This window comes from Crocodylus porosus, unplaced genomic scaffold (assembly GCF_001723895.1).
Source record: "Crocodylus porosus isolate Cpor-Errol unplaced genomic scaffold, CroPor_comp1, whole genome shotgun sequence".
NCBI lineage: Eukaryota > Metazoa > Chordata > Crocodylia > Crocodylidae > Crocodylus > Crocodylus porosus.
In genome coordinates, this window is record NW_017728933.1 from 7,296,896 (window position 1) to 7,316,398 (window position 19,503).

Genomic DNA, 19,503 nt, shown 5'->3' on the forward strand with positions numbered 1-19,503 from the left:
TCCTTTAGGACTCTAGGGTGGAGATCGTCTGGACCGGCTGACTTGAATACGTCCAACCCCTCCAGAAGCTCCCTAACTAAATCTTCGCTAACCCGTGGCCCAGGTGTGCCTCCCCCGGGGCCTGAATGTGAAGTTCTAATTCGAGATAGCAGACAAAACCCTACTATTTTATTCCAGGACTGGCTTATAGCACCTGTTATTATACTGGCTTTTGTGGCCTCCTTCTGCACTTGGAGCCTGCAGTCTGAATCATAAGTTTTAAGCACTACAGCAATTTATACTTCCCTGCAATCACAGGTAACTATTGCTTTATGGTAGCCTGGCAGTCAGAGAACCAAAAGGTGTATGTTGCTCCCCCTTCCTCCACCAATAAAAGTCCTTGTGGATACAATGTATTCTAAATATTAATGACAAACTCTTTAAATAGGCCACTGGATAAAGGAGTGGTTACCTCCATGAAAGCAACTGACTTTGACAGGGAATCATAAGAAGGATCATACTGATGTTATTTGCATCTTTCTCCAGCAAGTAACCGGCTTGCTGAAATGTTTTAATGTATTTACAAAATGTATAAAAGTGTAACTGAGTCAGGGCCTCCTCTATTTAAGGGGATGTATTTCATGAAGTTGTAATCACTGGAGCAAATTAAATCTATAGATCCACAATGTGCAATTTGAGACATTCTGTTTGAAGAAAATGACTTTGTCTAAGGGAAGTATCCTCACTCAAAGCACATGTTGTAAATGAGCAGCTTTCTGTTTGGTCTTCCTTGTGCTCACAGGGCAGCAAGGCATGTCTTATGGGTACATCTAGTCATTGGCATTTGGGAATCACCATGGGAAAAGGATACCTTCCCACAGCTGAAGTCAGTGGGAGAGCCTCTTCTGGGAGGCTGCTCCAGTCGAATTAAGCAGATTACTGTCCTTTGTAGCATAGGGAAGAAGGACTGGAGGAAATTCACTGTCCATCTGAAAATCTTGTGGGAGAAGAAATGAAAGGGTGCTGTCCCAAGACGGTGGAAAGGATAATCTAGCCAAATGGAGTAGTCTGTTCAGAATACCAGAGGTGGATGTATAATGCGGGAGGTGTGTGCAGAAACTTGAGATTTCTAACCACCTCCCTGTGCTTTGTTTCTAATTGTGCATTTATTGTCGAGTGTCCGTGGGATCTTTGGGTGCTGAATATTTTATAAGTAAATATGTTGTGCGTTAGCTAGTCCAGTCTAACGTGAAGATAGCTAATGATGGAAAAGGAGTTTTAATAAATCATACTGCCACAAAATGCAGAGCCCCTTCAATTAATATATTTAAAAATATATTTTAAAATGTTAATGGTCACTAGGGACACTAAGTTCTGCTATAACTTTACTAATTAGCATATCTGGTTATTATTCTCCAATTTTTGAAAGCTCAAAGAAGCCTGAGAGATGGGATTCATGGTTCAGAGTGATGAGGCCCTGAGTTGCGATCCTGTTTTGCCTGTATGGCTTTTGATTTGGCAAGTCACTTCTTAGTCTCAGATTCCACACCCATGGGCAAGGTAAAGTACAAACTCCCACTGATGAAGAATTAATTAGCAAACACTTCTTTTCCCCAGTGCTTTGAAGATATAGTCAAGGCAAGAAAATTACTAAGCATTATAATTACTGACTTCTGCGGCATACTTTTGCAACAAACACCACATGAGGAATGGCGTTTGGAAAGCCTCATGTTCCAGCATTTAAGCTTTATTGCTAATTCAAATGAACTGCATTAGGAGGATAATAACAACATCAACATTTTTTGCAGATTTACGGAAAAACTTTGAGCAAGACCCACAGGGGAAGGAGGTTCCTATTGAAGGGATGATTGTCCTGCATTGTCGGCCACCAGAGGGAGTGCCTGCTGCTGAGGTAGGATTTTATTTCTTACATCACAGGCATGACTTAATCCATTTTGAACTGGATAGAAATATAAGTGAAATGTGGAGAGATTGACCAGTGTCCGTTCCAGGTGCTCTTGAAAATCTAGTGCCTGTTACAGTAATCTGCTCCAGGGCCACTTGAAATATTTATGGTAAGTTATTTAACAAAGAACAGAGTATTTTGTTGCAAAATTTTACTTTGCTGATTCCCCCCTACCTTTTTAATACATAATGAACTAAATATTTTTCATGTTATAACCATGAATACTTGTGTGTGTGTGTGTAGCATCCCCCCTCCCCCATATTTATATTCCTAGAGATTCCTGTTCTTGCTGAATCATTAAAAAAAGAAAATTAAAGTTTTAGGCAATACTGATGAAGATGATAAAAAGTCCCCTGCAATTTTTTCACCTCTTCATTATCAGCAAAGTTTTACCTAGAGAGGAGAGCAAGGGGGAAACTAGGTTAACAACATCTATAGAACTGGCCTTTTCACCTGGGAGAATCCTAAGTGGATCTGCTCTTTATTACCAAACGCAGAGAATATACCAACCTCCATCCGAAATGGTGACTGGTGAATGTAAAGAACTGCTGGAATAATAATGGCAATGCTCTGCACTTTTAGCTCTCTCTGGGCACTGCAAAACTCATGGAGCGCAAGGGAAAAGGTTCTCCGCAGAGCCAAAATTAGGTACTGGGAAATCCTGGTGTCTAAAAAAATAAGGTGTAAAAATAAACGGGATGGCACACATGGCTGCAGTATGCACCACCCAAAACCAGAGCGTGGCCAACCAGAGCTATGCTCCGGCTGCCGGCAGGCTCTGCATGCCTGGATGGATCGCTGCCATTGCAGCCCTGGGAGGACCCCAGGTAAGGCTGCTGGGACCAACTCAGATGCTGGCCCCGGTCTCCCCTACTCCACTGGGGGCAATTTGCCATAAGCCACAGCATGTGTGCAGGGAAGTTCCCCAGGAATAAGTAGCAGCAGCACAACTATGTGCTGTTGCTATTTGTCCCTGAGGAAATGCACGTGCGTGCGCATGTGAGCGTGCCTTCTATGTTTAAACTGCTATGCAAACAGTGACTTATTAACGAGTTGCATCCAGCAATGTAACCGCCGAGTAAAACTTTTTGTCCGTGCTGTACCTTTCTTTTGAAGACTGTACATTTTCACCTATTCTAGACATGGTGTATGTTCGATTGTTTGGTTTTTGTCTCAATATTATTTTATGATTTCACCATCAGAGTGAAATGGCAGGTTATTTCTGAGGTTCCTGGAGTTTTTTATTTTTCCCCGCAAGATGAAATCTGTAATTATTTAACTGGAAAACTGCTGATGAGAACATTTTTCTTCTCTCCTTCACCTAACCACCTGCTTCCAAACTAGTAATTAGTAATGGCATGCATATCATGAGGTAAAATAGCACCCTATAAGCATACTTTCTTTCTCTTAATTGCAGTCTATTTTATTTTATAATGTGCCACTGGTTAGAAGAAAAAATTCACATCAGGTACAGAAGGGGAAAAGTGGTTCTATCACAATACATCATAAATATCAGTTCTGCTGCTCCTCCTGCATTGATGAATTGTCAGTTTACACTATAAGGTACCTGCTTATTAAATGGACATAAAGTAGGAAAAAATAAACTGGAGCGAAGAAAAAAGTGTTTTCTTACTTGCACAGAATGCATGCTGTGAGCATGACATCAAAAACACTAGAAGAGATGAGAAATGAAGCAAATTGGAATACAAGTTAAGTGTCTCTTGCAGATCAGGTAAAAATGTATAAAGGGTGAGGCAAAGAGGAGCGTGTATCTACACACCTAGCGTTCATCCTTCCATCAAGAGAATTTCTGCTACTGTATCTTCTTTGGTGGGGCATCCTTTTCCCCAGACCTCAGTTGTACTAGAGAAAATGGTATGGTGTTGCAGAGAACTGCCAAACGTGTTGAAATAGGAATTCTGTCCATGATTTGTCAGGCAAAATGGGCTTTCTGTGATGCACTGTACAGTAGTAGTAATAACGTGTATAAAATAAAATCCCAGGACATTAGGGTGTCAAGCTTCGGACACAAGTATTTATAAAACAATAGAAATTAGAGGTCAGGGTAGCCAATGCACTCCTAAATTGCATAAGCTTGTCGTTTTTATTTGGAGTAAATAAGACTGGTTCTAATCCAAGATCTAAACATGTATCACATATATGCCTTTAAATATATATTTTTATTGCATGGGAACAAAGGACATTAGTGCTTTTCTGGGAAGATACAGCGCATTCTTTTATTATATATTACTGACAGAATCTGCAAGCAGTGTGTTTGTCCCCATACATCACTTCCCAAAGGAACTTGTTATTTAACATTAATTTCTAAAATACTTTGGTACCTGAGTGAGCAAAAAAAATATATATAAGTAAAAAAAAAAAACATACAAATTTCAGGCGTTTTCTTTGAAATCAAAAGAAACAAATTATTACCCACTGTTTAACTAAATATGCGCCAGCCTAGCCAGCATGATTTGCTGAACTGAACAATTATAGAAATTTGGCTATTTTCCAGTTTTCAAATAGTTAAATAGTCAAAAAACATTTTCACTGTTGGAACTCAGTGATTTACGAGAGAGGGATTAAGAAATTATGATGATTCTGAGCCAACATGTTTTGGGTTTTACTGAGGATTTGAGAGTGAATAAGGCTTCTCCATCTGAAAACGCATACCCTAACCTGAGCAGTATAGTAATGGTTGGTAATTAATTATTCATTTTTATGTAACTGCTAGCTTATAAAACAGAATAAGCTAAATTCATCCTTGGTGTAAAGTCAGTAGGTTTGCCCGTTGTGTCATCTCTAGTTATTGTTAAAGCATTAAGGGAATCTTGCATGAAATTATACATTAATGTGTTTGTTTCTGACTTAATTCAGAAATGTTAGTATGTACCATGTTTAATTAGAATTGCATGATCCTGTGTTAGACTTAAGGGCATTCTTGGGGGAAAAAAGGACAAAAAGACATACCTTGTAAATCAGGGCCCAGCAGCATGAGACTAGTAAAATAAGGCTTTGGATGTTGGGAGGAGTGCACCTTTTCTCAGTGTAAAATAGAGAAAAGGAAGCACAACTACTCTAGGGACAGTGTTAGTGCTGTGGTGAACCATAGCAAAAGGAGTTAATGGTAAAAGTCCCACTTTTCAGACCCTCTATTTTGTAGACTAGGATTTAATACTGCTGGAATTTATCACTGTTGTAAATGTATTTACTGATAAGGCATGTAGATTTGGGTGTGGGTATAATTTTTCTTAAATCCAAATAGAAAAATGTGAGTTAGGCAGCTTAGTGACTATGATGACGTGAAGTGCATGGCAGTGCCAAGGATTAACAATCATGAGATTACATTAAAATCATGGTATTTTCAAATGTAATAGAATTTAGATTCCTTAATTTTTGCCTTTTCCCCCTTTTTGAAATGTTAAAGATCACATTTTCATGCTTTATCCCCACAGTCATGAGGATTTAGAAATGTTACTATTTTAATGAAAGCTGAGACACCCAAGAAGTGACATGATGCTAGAAGCAAGGCATTGGAGAAAAACATGAAGGCTGTTTACAGACATCAAATGCCTCCCCAGAAAACTTGGTGCTTTACTTTAAACTCCGCACACCCTGGCATGGAGCCCAGTGCATGCCCAGAAGAGGCATTGCGTTAGTTGGACCCAGCTCACTCGACATCTGTATAGATCATGTACAGCGGGGCTTTTATGGTGCTCTTGTCTAATAGCTGATTGAATCAGATTTAGTTAAAAGCACCAACAAGCTTTGCTCAAACTTCTGATCTATACAGATGCCGGTTCAAACTAACACGCTGTCTCTTCCGGTAAAGCATATTCTTCTTTTCCATACCTGTCGGTGCCCAAAACATTTTCCTATACGGGATAAAATTACAAGAGTTGGCGACATTGCTATAATTTCAGAGGTCAGATAGAGCCAATCCACAATTAATACTGCATTTTATACTGCTATTTTTATTTACCGTTAATTTTTCCAAGAGGTTCTAACTAAGGATAACTTGATACTTATTGTTTTGGAGACCAAACCAATTTCAGAAAAATCCATTATTTCCAACCATGCTGCTTTACATTCAACAATTAAACGGAATATCTATTTTTCATAAAAGTTAGGATTTATGCCCAATGAAAAGCTGACATTTAAATGGTTTTCCACAGATTAAAATTGTAGAGTTCTCAATAAACCCTGATTTACTGATGTTGGTAGTAAAATTGTTATTGCTGCTAATAAAGCCTGTAAATCTTAACAGGTCATATTTGCTTTGGATAATAACATTTCACATAAAGGCTCAGTATGTAGGGCTAATTCTATTCACATCAAGGTAAACAGCCTACTCAAAATAATTCAGTGCCGTTGGAAACTAGGTACCAAATTCAAATAAATGACAGATTAGGGCCTGTGGCAACAGCATTTGAGGCTGTAAACACATCTGTTGTCACAAGTTAAGGAGGGCCAGCCCTGTTCATTGCTTCGACGGAAGACTTCTAAGCACAGCTTGAAGCTTTCTGACTGATTTTGGAGATTGGATACATTTGTACTTCATTCATCAGTGAAGAATCTGCTTGTTTCTTATTTCAGCATGGAGAGCTTTGCCCAATTTCTGAGACTGTGTTATTTTCCAGCTAATGCAGGATGGTGTCTTAGTACTATTTCTAAAGTTAGGACCAATAATTCCCAGGCACCAGAGTTTTCCCCGGTCTCCATGTAGTACTCCTACATTAATGATGAGGGGCTCATACAGCAGACTGGGGCAGCACAGGACTAGACAGTGTGCAGACACATGAGAAACAGGTAGTCCAGGCCCCAAAGAGCTTGCAAACTATGGGATAGGACTCCAGAGATGGATATAATTCAGAGTAGCAGGGCACATAGACCCCTCTCCTTAATGGTCCTTAGGCACTGAAGAGGGTACCTATACACATGACAGAGCTCTGCTCTGATGCATGGTAAATAGTACACATCAGAGCACAGACTTGATTAATCGGGGTCGCTGGATTGTGCTCATGAGCATGCTTCAGCACCCTCTGTATCGCATGTATTCAATGTCCCCACATTGCAAAATGACAGTGGGAGTGCTTTAACGAAAGCTAGTTGAATGAGCTTTAGTTAAAGCACCCCACCACCCTTTTGAAGCACAGGCGCTGAATACATGTGATGTTGTGGGTGCTTTAATTAGAGCTGCTCTCATTAAAGCCCCCCCATCCAGAGCATGTGTATAGATGCCCTAAAGCACTCTGCCAGCTGGTTGAATTTTCAGCCCTGGGGTTGGCATCCAGGCTCCCCCTAAAATGCATGGCTGGGAGTTGCCTAAGGAAAGGATTTTGAGAAGCTGGCCAGCTGTGTGAGGAGACACTTAAGCTAGCCGGGAATGAACTGCAGGCAAAAGGGCTTTATGTGTGCTTATATAGTGAACTTTGGGTCTGTCTAACAAGCACCTCTGTCCACTCGAGATCCTCAGTTGCACACCCCTTTGAGACAGAAGCATAAGCCAGGTCAGCCACTTAGCCAGTGCCATTGCAGTGGGAAAAGTATCAGTCTTTTCTGATCATACTTGCACTTTGTTTCCTTGTCTCTGACAGAGGCAGGGCAAATAATAAAATTCAGAAAGCAACAATGTAGGCAGAGCTTGCCAGCTGTATCATTGCTTTTTGTGTTGTGTTTGGTTTGCTTTTGAAATGCAACATGGCAGAGCAGAGGTTTAAGGAGGAACTGGAGAATTCTTAGATTGCTTTTTAACTGTTCCCTGTTGAAAGCTATTTTGCATTTCGGGCAGTTTTTTTCTCCCCTGGTGCACCAATGCATTCTTGTCCCCTCATGTCTCATTTGAATTCCACCCTCCAAATATTTGTAGACTCTTTTGTCTCCCTTTCGCCTTCTCTTAGCCAAGCTAAACATTTAATAAGTCTTAATTAAAAGAGCTAAATATGGCTGTGAACCTGCAAAAAGCTCATTGTTTTGCAAAGGAAACCCTGTGTCTCTTGGTAGGTGAGAGCAAAAAAGCAATACATTGGTTCTTCCTAGTTTTGCTGTTTGTTTGGTTGTTTTTTTTAAATCCTATCTATCTGGGATCTGTATTCTCAGTTGACCTCTAAGAAATGCATTTTTATCTGGGAAAGAGATACAGAAGTCCCATGGAAAGTTTTGTAACCCATAAAGAAGGCCTACTTTTGATCTTTCCCTCCCAATTGAGGGAGTTGGGAAAGAATTTTCAGAAACAAAAGAATGGATGCCCAATTCTCTCTCAAACACTGATTAAGTGAAGGTATGACTTCAGCAGCACAAATGCAGTTAAAAACTTAACTTTGCAAAGACTTTTGGTTACAGATGTAAAGAGAACATTAGACCCAAGGCCAACGCAGCCTACACTAAGTGTCAGATGTAATTTATTCAAGGTCATGGGCAAGACAAAAAATGATGGTCTCATCTCTAAGAAGTACAAAACTGATCCAAGTAATGGTAGCTTAGAAGGAGAAGGCTCTTGAAACCATGAGGGAAGGTGCATGGAGGAACAGAAAAGAGGCTAGCAGTAAAAGAGTGGAAGGGAATGAAGAAAAGCAATTGTTGCACCAAGCCTGTGGATCGTTTTGGAAACGAGAAGGGCAATTGTTTAAGTTGATCCTGCAATATGGGGAGCATTTGTTTTGGACAAGAAGTGGCTATGTTTGCACTGTTACTGAATATTTTATAAAAGTCTTGTATTTTAAATCGGTCTGTCCTTGAAAAGCCTTTATGTAGAGGGCCTGATAATATTTTTGTAAACAGTTTTTAAGCTCTGTGTAGACTACATGCAACAGATCATCCATCTGGGCCTAAGGGCTTTGAATGTGATGATGCTTTCTAGAATACTGCTGTGACATGAAGTTGTAAATTAATCTATTTTGAGGTAGCTATAGGAGAGGCAGCTAATGGAGGGTGGATCTTGCATTAGGGACTGTGGCAGTGGAGGCCTTTTCTATAATCGGCATTTTATTGGAATGCCTAATATTGCAATAGAAACCTAATGGACTCTAACAACAGTGAAACATTAGATAAATAGTAAGTAGCATGTCAAGGCCAATAAAGTACTTACTGGTACTTCTCCCCTGGTCCTCTTTCAACCCAAAGTTCTCTTCTAATGAAGTACCTTTGTGTAGTCAAGGCTAATAAGAAATTCAGAAGACAAGTAGCAACAGCAGAAGTACCCGAACTAAGCCATGTTGATCTGGAATTTAGGCAAAGAGAAGTCTCAGTTTGGGTTTCATAGCAATTCTATAATTTCATAGATGTCATAGACATTAGGGCTGGAAGGGACCTCATGAGGTCATTGGGTCCAGCCCCCTGCGCAAGGGGCAGGAAGTCAGCTGGGGTCAAAGGATCCCAGCAAGATAAAGGTCCAAGTGTTTCTTGAAAGAGTCCAGAGTAGGTACATGCACCTCCTCTGGGGGGAGTTGGTTCCAGGCTTTGGGAGCTCGGAAATAAAGAAGTTTTCCTTATGTCCAGCCTAAAATGGTCTTGAAGGAGTTTGTGACCATTGGACATTGTCATCCTCTGGGGTGCTCTTGTGAACAGGCGTTGCCCCAGACCCTGATGCACACCCCTGAGGCACTTGCAGGCTGCCACCAAGTCACCCCTGAACCTCCATTTTTCCAGGCTGAAAAGTCCCATGGCTCACAGCCTCTCTCATAAGGCCTGTTCTCTTGTCCTCTGGTCATGTGCATGGCTCTCCTCTGGACTCTTTCAAGCTTCTCCATGTCCTTCCTGAATTGTGGAGCCCAGAATTGGATGCATTACTCCAGCTGTGGTCTCACCAAGGCTTAGTACAGCAGGAGGACGACATCCTGGGTCTTGCTTGAGATGCATCAGTAGATGCAAGCCAGAGTTTTGTTTGCTTTGCTGGCTGTGGTGTTGCATTGGTGGTTCATATTCACCTTGTGGTCAGTCATGACCCCCAAGTCTCTTTCAGTCATGGTGATAACGAGTGTAGCATTGCCGAGCCTATAAGTGTGATGTAGGGTTTTCTCCCCCGAGGTGGAGCACTTTGCATTTCTCCATGTTGAATGCCATCAGGTTTTCATCTGCCCACCTTGCAAGTCTACTGAGGTTGGCCTGGATCACCAGCCTATCCTCAAGTGTGGAGACTCTTCCCCAAAGTTTGGTGTTGTCAGTGAACGCAGTCAGTTCACTTCTGACACCAGTGTACAGATCGTTTATAAAGACATTAAAGAGTACAGGTCCAAGAATGGAGCCTTGAGGGACACCAGTGGTCACTGAGTGCCATGTTGATTCGATTCCATCAACTACCACTCTCTGGGTCCGGCCTCAGAGCCAATTCCCCAGCCATTAAAGGGTTGTGTAGCCAAGGCCGCAGTTGCCCAAATTTTCCATGAGGACATAATGGGACACCAGGTCAAAGGCTTTTTTAAAGTCCAAATATATTATATCAACCTCTTCCCCTTTGTCCAGGTGATATGTCACCTGGTCATAGAAGGAAATGAGATTGGTCAGGCAAGACCTACCCACAACAAACCCATGCTGGCTGCCCCTCAGAACATTGCCTTCTGTTAGCCTGTTGAAAACAGTTTCTTTGATATTTTTTTCCAAGATCTTTCCAGGGATTGAGGTCAAACTGATTGGCCTCTAGTTTCCCAGATCCTCCTTCCTCCCTTTCTTGAAGATAGGCACCACATTGGCTCACCTCCAACCTTCAGGTACTTTGCCCGAGTGCCATGAGTTCTCGAATGTCCTTGCCAGTGGCTGCGCTGTGATGTCTGCCAATTCCTTTAGCACTCTTGAGTTCAATCTACGCAGACCCGCTGATTTGTGGGTGTCCAGCCTCTCAAGGTGCTCCCTGACAAGATCTCCTCTAGTGGTGGGTATATATTCACCCTCACCCTGGTCATCCTGAATTGTATTGGGCAGGGTGGTCCCTTTGGGCTGGTGAAAAAGTGGTGCAAAGTAATTATTAATTACATTGGCTTTGCCCTGGGTGTCAGTAGTCAGCTGCCCCTGCTGGTTTAGCAGGGGTCCAATGTTGCCCTTGTTTTTCTTTCAACTCCCCACGTACCTGAAGAAGGACTTTTTATTGTCCTTGTTTTGTGTAGCTGGATGGAGTTCAGTTGCAGCCTTAGGTTTTCTAGTTCACCCCCTGCAGGTGCGGACCAGTGCAGTATGCTCCTCCTTAGTGGTGTTTCCTGTCCTCCATCCATTATATGCCTCTCTTTGTAGACACAGGTGGCCCATGAGTTCCCTGTTGAGCCAAGGGGGTTGTTGAGCCCTTTTTCCACCTTTCCTATGGGTGGGGATGGATTCCCCTTGTGCTTCTAGGATTGTTTCCTTAAGGAGCAACCACTTATCATGAACTCCCCTCCCTGTGAAATCATGGCCTCTCAGGGCCTCAAGAACAAGCATCCTGAGTTTATGAAAGTCAGCTTTCCTGAAGTCAAGGACTATTGTATTGCTGGCTGACTTACCAGCTTTTCAGTGGATAGTGAAAATGTTCAGCTCGTGGTTGCTGTCTCCCAGCTTCCCTTCAGTTCTTAGGTCGCTGATTAGGTCATCCCCTTTGGCCGGTACCAGGTCCAGCAGTGCCTTGCCTCTTGTTGGCCCGTAAACTTCTTGACACAGGCAGAGCTCATCCATGCGTGTGAAGAAGCTTTGAGACCGATTGGATTTGGCTGAGTGCTCTTCCCATGTGATGTCCAGGTAATTGAAGTCTCCCATGACAGCCATGCACCAAGAGCATGGAACCTCATCCAATTCCCAGGTGAATTCTTGGTCAAGCGCTTGTTCCTGATTTGGAGGTCTGTAGTAAGCTCCTACCATTGTAGCCCTTTCCCCTTCCTATTTGAATAAATTGCTCCCACTAATCATCTATGCTTATTATAGTTGTGTCTATGGACTACCCATAAGAAGCAGAAAACTTTCCTAGGTGCAAAATATGAATTGCATTTACACAGCTGAATGCAGTTCCAAGAAGCTTAGAAAGTCTTAAAACTTAGTCTTGGAATCAAAGCTATGGAGCTGATACCAAACCTATTGAATTCAGTGGAAAGGCTGCCATTGACTCCATTGGGACTGGGAATTGTATCAGGCCCTACATGAAAACATGAGTCTTAGACAAGTTGATAAGGAGGCAGAGAAGCTAATAATTTTGTGTCATTAAATGTTTCGTGGTTTCCCAACATGGTGGTATTTTTTCTACTTACAGAACTGCATCATTCTGGTACAAACCAGAATCTTTTTTCTTTCTCTCTTTATGGATCCTAGACCACACAAATAAAAAAAAAATGCATAAAAAAAATTTCATTCTCCTCTTCTGTCACCATGACAGTATGTGGCCATATCTTCTATGGAAGATTATGATTATTTTTTCTAGCATGCACAAATATTCAGGAATATTATTTTCCTGAGGAGGCAACATTTCTTGTACTTGGTCTAGACAGCAGCTGTTTTAATGGCCTATTTATTTCTGATGCTGACTATGAATGAATGATATAGTCAAACCTCTAATCATCCAATGCTATTCATTCAGTAAGAAGCAGACACTTTAGAACTGGAATGAAATTTAGGTTCAGCTCAATTACTCATTTGAACCTACCCCATTACCAATAGTATAAATCTTCGTAGCTGGAATTATTTTTTCTGCAGCTCAAAGGTGTTGAAGATTTGTTAGATACAAGGATAGAGGCATTAAAAACAGTTTCTTTGCTATAAATGACACAAATCAAGGGGTTTTATTAGTCCCTTCCCCCCCCCCCCAAAAAAAAAAAAGGAAAGCAAGGTTTGTCTATGATAGCTGAGTCAATACCTTCTGGGAGCGGGGAACAAACACCAAGATAGATACAGATAGGACTTCAAGAAATGGGGAGCTTTCTCCCCCTACCATCCATCCCTGACTGCTTGCAGCCAAGCAATTACAAACACTGCTAGATATTTGGTTATCTAGGTGAAAAATGAGTAAGCAGGGGTCCCAGTGTGCAGATGTCCATGTTAGTAAACACACGATTATTACTGGCATCCTTGCAAAGACTGCTGATTAGGGAAAAGGCCAGGGATCATGCAACCATGTAGCCTAAACTGTCCTTTCATTTGTAGACACAGTTCCTCCAATTGGGCCACAACTTGTTGGGCAGGGGCTTCTCTGCTGCTCATGCACAACCCCTTCCGTGGATAAGCAGGAGTTCTGTGTCCCAGGGTGCCATTGGTGCTGAAAGGTTCTGCATTCACTGTGCCTTAAATGTTAACTTCCGGAAGGACTGGAGCTAGAATAGAGTTTGATGGTATGACTATATGCGTTGCTTTTGTCAAATTAATTTATAAATAAAAGAAGCTAATGTAGCATTGTCAGTGCTCTGTGTGTTCACACCATTTAGTTTTTGCAAATAGTCTTTAAAGTGAATAACACATTAGTAAAAGCAAACAATCAGGAGGCCCTACAAATAAGGAATTGCAGTACTGTAATTCAGCTTTAACATTACACAGGCATGAATCAAGAGCTCCAAACCCTGCTGAGGCAGCACTGATTTTAATGTTGCTTTGAAAGGCACTGTACTGTCCTGATTAATTTAGCAGCAAATTTCAGTTGCCTGTGCCAGCTAAGGACTTAAATAAAAGATATATAAAGTGGTATCTTTTTATAAATCGGTGATTTCCGCTCGAGTCTTGATTATACCACATGGCACCCAAGTCCCCTTGTGTATAACAGCCATGTCACAGGTTCCATTTAGCATGTGTAAAATGCATTTAAAACACAAGCAACCACACATTCAAGCAGTAAAACATGCACGAACATGTGAATGTATCATAGCAAAGGTGTGGCTTTTTGCACAAGGAAGAACTGCAGACCATATTACGTAGCACATGTTTGTTCAGCTATTGTTGCACTGTTCCACAGAGATAATATGAGCAATTTACAGTCCTTACCCAGCCATGACATCAGCCAGGACCCCTCCTGCTGTACCAAGCCTCCAGGGCAGATGAGGAAAGCCACACATCAAGAGGAAGGATCCTGGATCTTTCACTTGTCAGGTTCCCCATGCCAGAGCCAGCTCGAGACTCCAGTGCAGTCCTGAGGCTGGGATTAACCATCACTGAGCTATAGTATGTTAGACAGCATAGCAAACATTGCTGTGCAACTGGTCAGAACATGTTCCAATCTTAACACTGCACACAGTTAACATATATACCAAGGCCTTAAGGCACAATGGAGTATTCCTGTTTCAATACTAATAAAACCCCATACATCAGCAGTGGGTGAAACAACTGGGAAACTTTCATATTATCCATTGTCTTATCCTTTTGGATGAATTAGACAGCCCCAGGAAAATATGAATCCATTCTAAATTCTTCAGCAGTAGAGAGGGGTGTTTACCATCACCGTATGCCTCTTCCCACAGATGTGACAAGAAATGCCCACGCACCATCTGTCACGGAGCACCTTGCTTCTGTTCCTAGAATGGCACTGCCTGCGCAAAGAGGTGTATATATGTCCAGGAATAAGATGCGCTCTACCCACAGCATGTGTCTCTCCAGATGTTCTCAACAGACTCCGTCTGTCTCATCTGGCTTGTGGCAGCGCTGCTGGTGTAGAGTTCAAGTGTAGCAAACTTTGTGCATCTCCTCTTTCAGAGGTGGCTGGATTTCTGCTGGCATTCTTGGTGCATTTCTACAACACTAAGAGAACCTGAATCTTGACACAGGAATGGGAGGCAGGCTAGGAAGAGATGTTTAAATCCTTTCCTGATGTAGTGGCACACTGAGCAAAATGGAGCTGTTGAGCAGCTGCGCTGCAGGCATCACCACCCAGCCCAAATAAATTCAGTTTTTATGAGAGTTAAGCATAAAAAAATTATCCAGTGTTCAAGACTAAGCATCTGATAATCTCCTGCTGTGGCAAATGTTGATTTAGTCTCTGCTGGCACAAGCCTAGTGGTACTGGAGCAAATCCTTTTGCTGTTGATTCAGAGTTGGCCCAGGGAAGTCTCAGTTCTGGCTTCCAATCCCCACAACAGATTCTCCCCATAGATACGTTTATTAAATGTGTGCAGCAGGGGCATCCTTTAGCATGGAGTGCCTGTAATAGTGCAGTTGTGGCACAATATAGGAGTCAACTCTCTCCAGGATTCCTGGCACTACTGGTCATGCTGTTAGGCTGCCAGGTGGATGCTCTAGGCTCAGGTCTGTGTGCCTGATTTTCCCCCCCCCCTTCACTTTGTTCATCTTCATTGACTTCAGCTGAGCTATTCCTGATTATCTCTGGCAGTGGACTAAGGGAATGGGGCTCAGTTCTGTCTGCAGCAGCAGGGCTGAGGATGTAGATTTCCAGAGCCACCTCTTTATCCTTGCCAGTGTTTCATCAGCCATGACCGGCATCTGCCTGCAAAGCCAGCATTATTTCTCCTGTACAGTCTGACAGTTCATGTGTATGTTTTAAAGAAGCTACACAGCCACTCAGCTGAGAGAGACTCATCCAAGTCAGTGACATTTCAAATAGCGAAGCCCCTGACAGAGACACATGGTGTGATGTGCTCCCTGAGCTTCAGTGACTTTGGGGTAGTGTTGCTCATTTGCCTGACTAGCTTTGATTGTACTCCTGCTGCTGCCAAATGCCTTACTGCTCTCTGTGTTTTATTATGAGACTTGGTAGGGATGTTTCCCTAGGGATAGGGACTGGATATCAGTTTGGGACCAGAGCAATGAGTCGGTGTACCTAATGGCAAGACGTTGCACTGGGATCAAAATTCTGAGCAACTACCCCTGATGGCAATAACAGTAAGCGCTGCTTCTGGCTTACCATAGTAGATTAGGTGTCAGACTAATGGCACAACGTTGTGTGCTGATGCACAAGTGTAGTTCGTTTTTATTTAGCTATCTGCTGCGGTCTCAGCCTATCTTCCATCCTGGCAATACTAGGTGCTGCTGAAGGACATTACAGGTAAGAGCCACTCTCCAGCATCATTGGCATTGCTGCCAGAACTTGAAGCCACACACACAAGGCTGATTCCAAAAACACCCCATGAATTTTTTATTATTTCTGAAATGGAGCCTGCTATGGAGTTAACTTTAAAAATAGCTTCAGAGGGATGAGCGGGAGCAGCAGCTTGAAGCACCCTGTAGGCAGTCTGATAGCTTCTTCATTTATTGGCAGCCAGTGTAAAGAAAACAGAGCCAGCCAGTAAAGTGGTGGATTGATTTTTTTTTTTTTTTTTTTAGCTGGCGTTGTGTTTGACTTTGGAAGTGCTGAGCAGTATAGGCTTCATTTAAAGAATCCTCCAAATGTAGCTCTCTGAAGGGATACCTGTGCTGTCACAATGCCCACCCTGCTGTTCTGTAATTGTTGCTCTCTAGTGTGATTGCTTTCCTGGGACCACTCGAGCCACCCCTCCCCCCCCCAAAAAAGACAATTACATTTATAGATGTTTGCCTTAATGTCCATCAAACCTTCTCTAAGACTCTTCTTCGTCTCTCTTTTAAAACGTGTTGTTTAGATCATTTGTTTTCTTTTGTTTGTTTTGGATTTTCAGTAGTATAAAGTACTTGCTTGTGTGTGTGTTTTTACCTTATTATTAAATGCTTCCATTAATTTAATGGTGGATGAGTGCAAGAGCTATTTCCACTTTTGGCATGCTTTCAGAGGTTTTACACTGACTTCAGCTGAGTTTTGGGGAAGAATCTCATTTTTGCTTTATGTAACCAAATGGCAGCTACCCACTTGCATTGCTGCTGCTTTTGGTGCTTGGGCACAGTTTATAATCCTCTTTCACGAGTAGTGTAGGTACATAAGCATCCATAAGGTTACTGAGCATGCACAGTTGACGTCCAATGTGACTGAGCACTTTTCTCCCTGCTGTAGATGTATCCAGTCCCATATTTGTGAATGCTCACACAAAATTCAGTTTCTTTAAAAGACAGGGGAGAAAGAGCACACTCAGGCCCTTTATGTAACACACAGGTGAAATGTGTGTTTCTATTCAATGGCTGACACACAAAAAGTACTTGCAAGTGACTGTTTCTGCAAATGCTTCTAGGGTCATATTGTCAGAGGTGCCCAGGTGCTTAAAGATACAGATAGGTGATTTTATTTTATTTTATGTTTTATCCTTGGCAGTTAAGCACCTACGCACTTCGGGAATCCTATTTGGAAACTACCTATACCCTTTGAAGCCTAGGTGTGTCCCATAAACTTCAAGCTCAAGTTGTGAAGGCCTGTCCTTTGGTGCTAGAGGTCTTAACTTGTATCCCCATCAGTGATCCAAACAAGGAGTTGCTAAGTTAGTACTTAATGTTTTCAGTATCCAGAGCCATGGTATGTTTCAGACAAACCTTTTCAAGTCTTCAGCCACCAGCAAAGCATTCTTCCTCAAAATAACAGCAGCTGATTTTAAAAACTCTTAAAATAAAATCCTGCTTATTTAAAAAAAATACAGAGGCACTGGGTAACTAGTGAACAAACTAGTGTCTCTTATAATAGTTTAGTGGATAGAAAACAGAAGGTTTTGACCATGAAGCAAAAACCTGTAAACACATGGGCTGTATTTTTCCCCTGAAAATGGAAGGGCTTTCAGTTTTCAGATTGGTAGTTTGGAAGAGTATTTCAAACCTGATGCTTAGAAAAATAAACCCTCTTAGGAATCTTATCATAGTACAGCTAGCCTTGGGTTTTCCATAATGCTTTACAGCTAGAATTGATATGTACTGCACAGGTAAATTAGATCTGGATTGTATGGTCCCTAGTGCATTTCATTGGAGTCTTGTTACTTCTTTCTTTTTTTCCTCAGCATCTATGGTATCTTCTTTTGTAGCTATTCCTGCTATGGTAGAAAAACTTTATCAAGACAGTATCTAGCAGTGTGTAGAGTATACTACAAGAGGAAGCTGTACGTAGCTATTCCACTGCATACACCATGAGTTCTCTAACAAGCAAGTCATTCGTTGCTAAAGAATTTTTGCATACAACACCCTTTCTTTAATAGGGTTTTTTAATTTTCCCCTGAACTCCACTTACAGCTTCAACTTGGCTGAGGTTCATGTATTTATGAGTGATTTTCATCTCGTTAAAAAAATCCATACACCAGCTGTGTAAAAATACCTTCTCCTCCCTATCTTTCAAATCACGTCACCAAAGCCAGAATCTGTGTATGGTTCAGATGACAAGTCGAACAAATCTACTGTTTCACTATATCTCTTTCCAGTTGTGTAATTCAGGTATTCTTATTGAAGTGCCCCCTTTCTATAGAGTACAATGTATAATAAAACCTTTTGTTTCCTCTCCTCCACATCCACTCAAGTGAATTTCCTGGAACGTAGCCTTTCTCCGTCTTCTCAATTGACCTTCACTTTGTATCCTCTGAAAGTTGTTTTCCATTCTTTGCTCTGTTGTAGTTCTTGAGGCTTCTCTCTTTTTTTGTGGGGGTTGGGTGGAGAGACTTTAGTTGTTTCTTTTGCTGTTTCACTTGACAATCCTCTTGCTTTGTGTGTGCTCTGAATAGTTAACTTTTCGTCACCAGTGTTTTCTGTAATATTCCCCACCCTGGCTTTAATTACTTGTCTGTTAGGACCTTGTGGTCTTTTAGGGAGTGAGTGGACCTAGTGCCTTTTACACATTCTGTTTGGTTTAGGAGGGTTGTTTATGGGAGCGGGAGAGTGCCTTATGTAACAGGTTGCAGGATTAAGGCCTTGAAGAAGGATTTGCTGTGGTCATATGCACCAGTGCAAGCTGAGTTTAAAATGTTTCCAGATCAGAATGGGAAAGTTTCATGGTATTGATGTATGAAGCTGGGATTTCCAAAATTGTGGGGAAAAAGAAGGTAAGCAGAGTGCCTAATTCCTTTAGATTCTTTAAATGCCTTAGCTTAAATCACTGCATAGAGATTAGGGCAATGGAGAATCCAGCCCTTAGTTTTTAAACGCATATTCAGGCTTTCCTCTTATAAAATACAAATTGTACTCCTGTTCTCATTGCATTGCAATCCTGTCGTTAAGATGATATAGTGTTGTTCGTATCTATTATCTTCACTACATAAAGCAGCTCGGTGAGACTTCATATCCATAAGGTTGGGGGTGGGTAACTCTCATTATATATGAGTCTGTTTTTGTGTATTCTTGCCAAAGGCTCTTTTATCTCTCAGGTTCTTAAGGATATAGTGAATGTTAGAGCCACTGTCTCTCAGTGACAAACTCATTTACTTTCAAAGTAAAACAATGAAGAATGTGGACAACTTGATTCTGTCATTGTATGTGGCTCTGTACTAGCTAAGGTGTAACATCCGGAATCAATATGACTAATGGATTCTGGCTCCTTGTGATAGAGTCAGCAAACAGGATAAATTATCACATCCTCTCTGGTTCATTGATGGTAATTCCTTCTTACTGTCTTATTCGTGATAGCCATGATGTTACATTCAGTGGCTGCTGTCAAACCAATCTTGAACCATGAGCTAGAAAATACTTAGTCAATATCTAGTTAGTCAAGTTTGGGGTAATCTCTGTTTGTTTGTTTTGCCTTATTACTTCTTCAGTGAGTAAAATCTTTATTAGTTTGGGCATAAGAGCAAACACTGCTC

At 41.6% G+C, this 19,503-nt stretch overlaps 1 protein-coding gene across 1 annotated transcript in view; it reads left to right on the forward strand.

The window, feature by feature from the left end:
- Nucleotides 1-19,503, forward strand: part of UNC5D (unc-5 netrin receptor D) — a 188,401-nt gene that overhangs the window by 34,502 nt on the left and 134,396 nt on the right. Inside the window, exon 4 of the mRNA XM_019545910.1 lies at nucleotides 1,788-1,891. Within this exon, the coding sequence (XP_019401455.1) occupies nucleotides 1,788-1,891 (104 nt within the window). The remainder of the gene's footprint in view (nucleotides 1-1,787; nucleotides 1,892-19,503) is intronic.